At 45.1% G+C, this 10,346-nt stretch overlaps 1 protein-coding gene across 1 annotated transcript; it reads left to right on the top strand.

Moving 5' to 3' along the window:
• Positions 1-377: 377 nt before the first annotated feature.
• ddx23 (DEAD (Asp-Glu-Ala-Asp) box polypeptide 23) lies at positions 378-7,244 on the top strand. Its single transcript, XM_017409766.2, has 17 exons — positions 378-488; positions 1,215-1,372; positions 1,524-1,676; positions 1,801-1,894; positions 2,763-2,828; positions 2,921-3,059; positions 3,138-3,271; positions 3,444-3,556; positions 3,638-3,781; positions 3,872-4,097; positions 4,193-4,338; positions 4,431-4,608; positions 5,364-5,606; positions 5,711-5,862; positions 5,945-6,053; positions 6,300-6,474; positions 6,559-7,244. Exons 2-17 carry the CDS (start codon positions 1,215-1,217, stop codon positions 6,780-6,782), a joined length of 2,454 nt encoding a protein of 817 aa, XP_017265255.1. The 5' UTR covers positions 378-488; the 3' UTR covers positions 6,783-7,244.
• Positions 7,245-10,346: the final 3,102 nt, after the last annotated feature.

The raw sequence follows: 10,346 nt of genomic DNA, 5'->3' as shown, positions 1-10,346 counted from the left end.
ATAAATGTATCTAAAAGACACCATATAATTTAGATAGATAGATAGATAGATAGATAGATAGATAGATAGATAGATAGATAGATAGATAGATAGATAGATAGATAGATAGATAGATAGATAGATAGATAGATAGATAGATAGATAGATAGATAGATAGATAGATAGATAGATAGATAGATAGATATTATTAATAGTCATTCTCATGCTGACTTGTCGCCATCTTGTGTCCAAACTAAAGAACAGACGTTCTTTTCTTTTCCTTTTTGTGAAGGCATTCAGGTGTCCATGAGCTAAACATTTAAGGTCCTGACAGAAGTGCGGTTTTGACCTGGGCAATGTAGTTTTTTGGTGAACTTATTCCACTCTCGTTGCGACACTCGGGACTTCAGTTCCCACAAGTCATTGCGCGCGTATCGCTCGTGTTGGGCATCATGGCGTCTTCTTGAAGCGTAGAATAATCGCAAGTATCTTGTTGACAAGCGATTAAGGTGAGATTTGACATTACTAAACGAGAAACTACTTTAACTCTGTAATTATAGATAAATTTGTGGTTTTATTGTCGTGCATTTCGGCAGCCTTTTGGGAAAAATGACGGACTTTTCAAACGACTTTAGCTTAGCGGGCTAACGCGCTGTTTTTATTCTGCAAATGCTCGCCAAACAAAATGTTGTCTCGTTTGAAATTTCAAGCGAGTTACTGAATTTAAATGCTTAATTTCATGTTGTAGTGTTATGCCTGATGTCTTTTCAAATAGACAGTTTTTATATCCTAAATTGGAATAGAAAGTAAAACAAAATTAAATATCACAGTCAAACCAAAAAGGCGAGTGTCTCCAGTCCTGAAGCTTATTGCTAAATGTGTCTTGAATTTACAGTATGTGAGAAGGATTATGCTAAAGCTTCAATCAGTTTTAGCACTGATTGATAGTTTAAATAGGTTTGAAAAGAAAATAAATAAGAATTCACACAAACAAAAGGTTTTAATTGAAGAAATGTTGCATCAGTGGCTTTAAAGTGTCGTTTAATGGTGCCAACCTTTATTAAGGTAATGTTTTATGTTTTCTAATCTGTTGTTTGATAATAAAGCTGAGAAAATAAAGTTTCTATTTTATGTCACCTCTAGTATTTTAGTGAAAGTTAAATATTAGACGCACATCGAGTATTAGATCAATTTTGTCGTTCGACTCGCGACCAAGGTGTGGTTTGTGTTTGCAGATGGCAGCTGACTCCACAGACAGGAAGGATGCAGAATCCTCGGGAACCAAAGACCGGGACAGGAAGCGCAGCCGTTCGCGAGATCGAGATCGCAAAGGGTCCCCGTCACGCAAACGCCATCGCTCTCGTGAGCGAAACCGCTCCAAATCTCCGGAAAGGTTAACTTTACTCAGCAGCACACGGACAGAACTCAGCCACGGCGTTTTGCATCCTGCTGTGACTGTTCTGTCTGTGTTTTGACAGCAATATTTCAGCATTTTTAGGCTTAAAGTTTGTGACCTTTTTTCCTAATTTGTGTTAAAATGGCAGAGACCGGCGCATAAAAGACAAGGAGAGAGACAAGGACAGGGAACGGGACAGAGACCGAGACCGAGAACGAGAGCGAGACCGGGACAAGGACAGGGAGAGGAGCCGCAAAGACAGAGACAGCCACCGGCGGGACAAAGATCGCAAAAGATCCAGGTATTCATGTGACAGTCATACAGATCAGCCACAACATTATGACCACTGACAGCTGAAGGAAAGATAACTCTGGTTTGCACTAAAGCTTCACACGTACATTATGGATTGTTGCTCTTTCTTACAGAAGCCTCTCACCAAAGTCAAAGGATAGCAGGATAAAGAGAGAAAAAGATATAAAAACAGAGGAGGAAGAAGATGACAAAAATAAGAAGGAGAAGGTATGATTTTGAGTTATGATTCTTACATTTTTTGTAGTCCTAGAGTTTTAGGCTTCATATTTTAAATCCAAGGTGAAGACTGAGGTGATTATTTGTCAACTCATCCTGACGGAGAGTTATGACTCCATCATACTCCGGAAGAAGTCACAAAGTGGGTTATTGGTTGGGAGCCGTTTGTTTTCTCATCGTCCACGAGACACTCGGATCAGAACTCCCAGGAAGCTCCTCCCTCCTCCTGCGGCATTAAAATGGGTTTCTTCCCGCCACCTTCTCAGATCTCTTGCCCTCGTACAGATTTTTGCTTCCCTTAAACCCAACCAGACATGTTTATTAAACAGACTGAGACAGTATGAGGCATTTGGCATTTGCAAATCTTAAGGTGCTGCCCGGCCGAGGTGCACTTCCTCCCGGCCGCCACAGCCATGAAGAGCTGCCTGCATCCCTGCGGTCTTTTTAAGTTCAGAGGTTTCTAAGTTTTGCAGGAACCGTTGTAAAGACGGTTGTATTTTCTAACAGCCTCCAGCTGCTTCTCAGCGGAGCAGCAGAAGCAAAATGAACTCCATGAAAGCTCACTGGCTTTTCCACATAAACATCTTCTGACCAATCACTCCATACTTACCCCTGTGAGAAAAAGTTCGGCCAGGGCCTTGTATCGAGAGGGGGCGGACGAAGCTGCTATGCGAACAAAATGATGCGATTTTCATCACACGACCGAGAGCCGACTTCATGACTTCTCATGGAGTCTGGAAAGACCTTTAAACATAAGCAAAGCAAAAACTTATTGTATTCAGATTAGTACAACGTCCTTCAAAATGCTGAAATACAGTGTAGCCCTGGTTTTTGGTGTTTGACCTGTGTTGTGGCTCAGGTCCAGCCGCTGTCTCTGGAGGAGCTTCTGGCCAAGAAAAAGGCAGAGGAGGAAGCTGAGGCAAAGGTGAGCCGCTCCTTGTTTCTGCTTTACTTTTACAAATGCAGGATTTTATTTTTTTCCCCTAACTCCTCCTCCTCCTCACGTCTCGTCTTCAGCCCAAGTTTCTGTCGAGAGCGGAGCGGGAAGCCGAGGCTCTGAAGCGCAGAGAGCAGCAGGTGGAGGAGAGGAAGAAGATGGTGGACGAGGAGCGGAAGAAACGGAGGGTGTTTCAGGACATGGGGAGAAAGATGCTGGGTGGGTTTCCTGCGGTTTGTTCGTTTCTTTACGCGTCGGTGTCAGGTGAGATGTTTGGATGTTTGGTTTTGTTTGCAGAGGATCCTCAGGAAAGGGAGAGGCGAGAACGGAGAGAGCGAATTGAGCGCGAGAACAACGGGAACGAGGATGACAATGGCCGACAAAAGCTCAGAGAGGAGAAAGATAAAGGCAAAGAGCTTCAGGCCATCAAGGTTTGTTGTAAAAGTCTCATTCGGTGTTTCTGATTTATTTGTTGAGTTAGTAAATAAACTGAACTCCAAAAGGAAGAAATGTTTTCTTTCCAACATGTTATTTGCTTCTACAGTAAGATTAAAGAAGATTTACAACTAGGATCTGTTTTTTAATAACTGGGCTTATTTCCAGGAGCGTTATCTGGGTGGCATCAAAAAACGGCGGCGAACTCGCCACCTGAATGACAGGAAGTTCGTCTTTGAGTGGGACGCTTCCGAAGACACGTCCGTCGACTACAACCCCATGTGAGTGGACGCCCAGCTCGTCGTCGACCCGTTGCATTTTTCTGATGTTTCCGGTCTGAAGTCTTCCGATCTGTGTCGCAGCTACAAGGAGAAGCATCAGGTGCACCTGTACGGCCGCGGCTTCATCGCCGGCATCGACCTGAAGCAGCAGAAGCGGGAGCAGTCGCGTTTCTATGGCGACCTGATGGAGAAAAGACGCACGCTGGAGGAGAAGGAGCAGGAAGAGTGAGTCCACCTGTCGGGAGGGGTTAAAGAGACATTTTATAACATTTCCTGACTGCTGTCCAATCTGTATCTTTGTCCCGCTCCCCGCAGGACGAGATTGAAGAAGGTGCGTAAGAAGGAAGCCAAGCAGCGCTGGGACGACCGGCACTGGTCTCAGAAGAAGCTGGACGAGATGACGGACAGGGACTGGAGAATCTTCCGAGAGGATTACAGCATCACCACCAAGGGAGGGAAGATCCCGAACCCCATCAGGAACTGGAAGGAGTACGCTCTGCCCGCTCACATCCTGGAGGTCATCGACAAATGTGGCTATAAGGTCAGAACCTGAAGCTGCCTGAAGCTTTAAAATGAGATCTGTGTCAAATTGACTGGTGTCTGTTTTTAACTGTGATGTTTTTTGTTTGTCTCCAGGAACCAACACCGATTCAGAGGCAAGCCATTCCCATCGGCTTGCAGAACCGTGACATTATCGGTGTGGCAGAGACGGGCAGTGGGAAAACGGCCGCTTTCCTGATTCCGCTGCTGGTCTGGATCACCACCCTGCCCAAAATCGACAGGTAAGCCAGGCAGCCATGTTCTGTGCCGTCCGATTGTGTGTTTTAGTTGTTGTTGTTCCGTCTGTTTCACCCCTCTGCTTCGCGCCCGGCAGGATCGAAGACTCGGATCAGGGTCCCTACGCCGTGATCCTCGCCCCGACTCGTGAGTTGGCGCAGCAGATCGAGGAGGAGACCATAAAGTTTGGTAAACCGCTCGGGATCCGAACGGTGGCTGTGATTGGAGGGATCTCTAGGGAGGACCAGGGCTTCCGGCTCCGGATGGGCTGTGAGGTGAAACATTCAGCCTTAAAATCAGTTTGTCTCAACGGAGGACAAATCCCACAGAAACAGAGTCTGAGCTGAGCCTTTCCTTGTAATATTTAGATTAATGATGGGCATTTGAGGAAAAAAAAAACAGGATTCGCTGCAGTTTTGCTCACCGAGGATCTTTTATAAACCTTCATTTTCAGCGCTCCAGTGGATCAACGTGGAGTGGGATGTATTCTGATACCCACGAACACAGTTTTTACTTTATAGTCCTTTCAAAATAAAGTCCAGTGGCAGAAACAGAAGCTGTGACTCTCCGAGTTAGTTTTTGTTGTTGCTCTGTTGAGAAAGAGCAACATTAACCAGCAACTTAACTTGCTTTGTTTTTTAAAACAAGAAAAATGGTTGTGATGGTTACATTAATTCTTTAAATTTGCCCATTTTAACTAGACTGAATATTTAAAAACCACTGCCCACTCCTAGTTTAGACACTTTGGGTGTTTAGAGTTTAGTTCGTTTTTGCGGATATTTAAACTCCTGATTGTTTTGTCGTCTGTTTGACATTTTTAAAACGTGAAAATCAGTCTGTTCAATATGACTAAAGCAGGTATAACACAAACTTCATGTGTATTTATATCATAAATCATAAATCTATTATTCTGGATATAATAAAATGATGTTAAATGGTAGATTCAGGTGTTTTTTGTGGTATCTGCAAGCGATGTCTGAGGCAGGAAGTTGATCAGCTGTTCTGTGTTTGTTTGTTTGTTGTCTGACAGATTGTTATCGCCACCCCCGGACGTCTGATCGACGTGCTGGAGAACCGCTACCTGGTCCTGGGCCGCTGCACCTACCTGGTCCTGGACGAGGCCGACCGCATGATCGACATGGGCTTCGAGCCTGACGTCCAGAAGATCCTGGAGTACATCCCGGTGACCAACCAGAAACCGGACACGGAGGAAGCCGAGGACCCGGAGAAGATGACGCTGAACTTCGAATCTGGGAAACACAAATACAGACAGGTGAGTGAGCGCGCTCGGGCCCGCGTGAAGCTCCGTGGACGCACCGGGCGTTCTCCGGGAATCGTCTCCTCCAACCGTGTGCTTTCCTCCCCCCCACCTTTCAGACAGTCATGTTCACCGCTACCATGCCCCCGGCTGTGGAGAGGCTGGCCAGAAGCTACCTGAGGCGTCCCGCCGTGGTCTATATCGGATCGGCTGGAAAACCCCACGAGAGAGTGGAGCAGAAGGTGCTGCTGATGTCCGAGGGGGAGAAAAGGTGAGACGGACGCAAGCGGCAGCTCTGAACAGCCCTCCTACGTCGGCGTGCTGAGTTTTGTGTTTTGTTTTTTGCTGTGCAGGAAGAAGCTGCTGGAGGTTTTGGCGCACGGCTTCGAGCCTCCCATCATCATCTTTGTCAACCAGAAGAAGGGTTGCGACGTGCTGGCTAAGTCTCTGGAGAAGATGGGGGTGAGCGCCTCAAGAACATTCTGTCTTTGGGTCACAGCTCGGCGTGTGTCGCAGCAAAACGGCAAAAGATTTCCCCTAAACGTGTCTCACTGGCTAAAAAAAACAAAAGAGAGAGAGTTCAGATCTTTTAAAGTGGAGTCGCGTGGAGAGTTCAGATCAAAAAATATCTTCTCTGTTGTAGAAAGCTTTGGAGAAATATATATTTCCATTTTGACAACCTCCTCTTCCTCCTCTTCCTCTCCTCAGTACAATGCGTGCACGCTGCACGGAGGCAAAGGCCAGGAGCAGAGAGAGTTTGCACTCTCCAACCTGAAGGCCGGAGCCAAAGACATCCTGGTGGCCACGGACGTCGCTGGTCGAGGTATTGACATCCAGGACGTCTCCATGGTCATCAACTACGACATGGCGAAGAACATCGAAGGTAAGCCCCCCCCCTTCCTCCTTGTCCGTGTGTTTAATACGTTCCCAAAAGCCTGAGAAGTAACCTCGTCACGTTCCTCCGCAGACTACATCCATCGTATCGGCCGAACGGGCCGCGCCGGGAAGAGCGGCGTGGCCATGACCTTCCTCACCAAAGAGGACTCGGCCGTGTTTTACGACCTGAAGCAGGCCATCCTGGAGAGCCCGGTGTCCACCTGTCCTCCGGAGCTCGCCAACCACCCGGACGCCCAGCACAAGCCGGGAACCATCCTGACCAAGAAGAGGCGCGAGGAGACCATCTTCGCCTGATTTTATCCTCAGCGTTGCTGCTGTTTTTTTTTTTTTTTTAATTATAATTTTATCCACAGAAACACGCAGCGAGTTCCTGCCTGTCATCATGAAGACGGCTCTGATTTACATGCAGGATTTGGTGATGTTTTGTTCTTTCTCGTCTCTGCTGGTTTAAAAATAACAAAAACCCCACTGAACGTATTAGGGAGGGTCTTTAAGCAGGACTTCATGCACTGTAAATAAAAATCAAACAACTGTGGTGGGGTAGTCACCGTCAGCTCCTCGATGTGTTAAAGACCAACCAGATCTGATGTTTCTCTTTGTTGTGTTTTTTTTTTTTTTTTGTCCCCAGATCCATCTCCTGGGTAAAATGCCTCAAACTGTTTTAAATACAAACCTTTGTACGACGCGACTCCAGCAGATTTCATCGTTTTGTCTCGTTATTTGGAAGTGACGGAATAAAAAAACAAGGAGCCTCGAGTCGCCCATGAGTTTGTGTTCGGTTACAGGAGTCGGTCTCGGGTCAGGAGAGTCTTTATAGATTCAACCTCAGCCACTGTTAGGACGTCTACATACATTATTATTATTATTATTATTAGAAACGGAGTAATTTGACACAGTACCAGCTCCGACACGTCACACAACCGCTGCTGCTTTGGGGATTTCTTTTATTAAGGCACCAAAACGAACACAAGAGACGCTCCTGTGGTGATTTTGGTGATTTTTTGTTTATTATGAGCGAAGGTCGATGAATGAGATGGGATCAGAATTAGAGCATTAGCAGTCAGACCGTATCGGCCGTCGTTTTAAGCTGATCTGTTAATGAAAGAAGAACACTGATTGGTCCTAAGTTGACTCTTAAATTGTCCCTAGGTGTGAGTGAATGGTTGTTTGTCTCGTTTGTCTCTGTGTGGCCCTGCGATGGACTTGCGACCTGTCCAAGATGTCCCCCGCCTCTCGCACAGTGACTGTTGGGGGTAGGCACCAGCTCCCCGTGACCTTGAAAGGAGAAGCTGGTGAAGAAAATGGACGGATGGTCCTAAGTTTGCAGCACAGCCGTGAAGCCTGGAAACACGACTTCTCTCCTAATTAAACTACGTCACGTGTGAACAGCGCCCGCCTCGGCTTCAGATAACAACCTAAATTAGAAATATGAAAGATTAAAGAGCAAAATGCTGAAAACATGGGAGTTTTCTTTAAATTCTTGATGTCCAGATTTTTGTTCTGCTTCAACTTTTAATGACTTAACTTGTTCAAACTAATTTATTGTTTCATGCTACTTTCAGGAAAATTTGTTGGGTTTTTTTCCAACACTGTCAGCTCCTAACGTCCCCATCAGCCTCACCCAGCACGGTGCAAAAACTTGGGTGAGAACTTGTTTCCGTGGCTTTCCGGGTTCTGCGCTGGAAGAAATGATCAGAAAGAGCAGCGTGCCGATCTCCACAGGGTTTGACTCCAGGCTGCGATCATGAACAGAAATCAGTGGAATAAAATCTAAGTATACGGGAGTGTTTGAAGCTTAAACAAGATTACTTGATTTTTCTTTAGTATTAGTCTCAACATCAGAGTTCAGAGACTGAATCTTGTGTTTGAAACAAAACAAATTTCCTTGTTTCTTTTTATTTTATTCACGTTCTTCAGACCAACTTCTGTCTGGAGGTGTCTGAGCTGCAGGAGGCCTCATTATTAAAATACGGCCATTTTTATCTCGCCTGGTCACCATCTGACAAACAACCCATCAGAACCTGAACATTAACTGATGTGGCAACTAATAAACATCAATATATTTGACCTGATAGCTTTTCTGGTAATAAAATAGTTAAAAACAGAACATTTGAAGAAGGGGTTTGTGGAAAGCTTACGGACAAACAACATCTCACCTGCTGTAGATGGCATTTTGAACGTCCTCATCTTGGAGAAATAGTTTCATTCTCACCGGACCGATGAGGTAACAGAAGGAGCCGAGGCCGAATGGGTTACTGTGGCGTCACAAAATGCTGTTTAATCAACGTTTCCGTTGCCGTCTGCGCCGCATTACTCGATTATTTACAGAAAACTCTGTGGTTATGTGCAAACAGCGGCAGTTAGCTGTGGCACTTCTGCCATAATAAGAGCGTGATGCAAATAATGTCGGTGCAAAAGTTTGGGAGAGCGGCGTTCACATCGACCGAGTTGGGTACAGGGAAAGACACAAACGCAAGTGGTCATTTTTCAAAATAAAAGCCCCCGCAGACCGCTGTTTCTAAGAACTGCGACCCGTGCTGGAAAAAAAACGAGTCACGGCGAGGGCTTGTTCAATCCAGAGCTAGTGTTTTTAAATTCTCCCATCTCAAAAGCTTTGAAACGATCCGTAGTTTGACGAAATTTGGCGATTTATCACCTGGTTTTGTTTTACAAGCGAGTTGGTTTGAAAACTGGATTTTTATTGGTCGACGGGAATTCAGTCCTAAATTTCAAAATCTCCCAAGCTTCACGATGACGCCAAACATTACGTGAAGGGATTTCCTGGCAGAGAGAGAAAAAAAAAGTCGAGTTCTAAAACAAAGCTTTATTTCTGAAGACATAGCTGTTGGAAAACTTTGATTTAAAGGCAGATTAGGAGGATTAAATGCTACTTTAGTGACCAGGATTGCGACATGGACTCAGTTTTACTCAAAAAAAACCCTCTAAATTATGGCATTCTGACTCGTTTTGCAAGCTCGGGTCACAAACGTTTTTTGTTTTTTTTTCTTTTGGAACAGCTTTTATTATTTCTGCGTGAGCCGGTACCAAAAGTTCCTGGTGCCGGTCCTTCACCCGGTGGATGGAGCCCCTCGTTTTTAGCCTTAGACCTGCTTGGACTGGCTGTTAGTTTAGACAGAAGTGTCTGCAGCAGGCAAGACATGAACTACCAAAAGATCTGAACTATCCCTTTAAAACAGAAACAAAAAAGCATCACAGAGTGAAACACAGACAGGCCAACCAATTAAAAGTACATAAAATGTCATGTTTATTTAGTCACATTTCACTGCAGCGTTGTAAATCTGTTCTCCAATAGAAAGCATTCTGTACAGCATCAGGCAGGAAAAATGTCTCACGTTTGACCCGTTTTCCGTCTCTTTTCTCGGGTCGAGGGAAGAGGCGCGTCGGGTCACGCTTAGCACGCTGTGGTGGTCGGGTGGACACGTGGTTATATTTAGTGCAGTTATTGCATTACAAAGCAACCATCCCCCCCCCCAAAAAAAAACAACGAAACAAACGACAAAAAGAAAAAACAAAGTAGTGCAACATTTTTTTTTAAATTTTTTTTCTCTACTCACACATAAGAGGAAGTCCGGATGGTCTAAGGCGTTTATAGTTTTTTTTGTTTTAAGATGTCAGGCTTCATATTGCATACAGAATAAGAGAGAGAGAAAACAAACTCATATAACCCCTGTAGAAATTGTGCTTGGTTGAATTGAAAAACCTCAACTGCTTCATCAGTTGCTGAATTGGTCCACGTTGAAGAAACGCACTCTGTTCAAATCTCAGGACAAAAAGAGGCGAATTGAACTGAAACATGCGGCGCTTTGGATCCCCTTCGTCACTTGTTTTCGTGTCGGG

The sequence above is a fragment of the Kryptolebias marmoratus genome, linkage group LG8 (assembly GCF_001649575.2).
Source record: "Kryptolebias marmoratus isolate JLee-2015 linkage group LG8, ASM164957v2, whole genome shotgun sequence".
NCBI classification, from domain to species: domain Eukaryota; kingdom Metazoa; phylum Chordata; class Actinopteri; order Cyprinodontiformes; family Rivulidae; genus Kryptolebias; species Kryptolebias marmoratus.
Note: the sequence above shows the minus strand (reverse complement) of the source record. Positions and strands in the feature narration are given on the sequence as shown.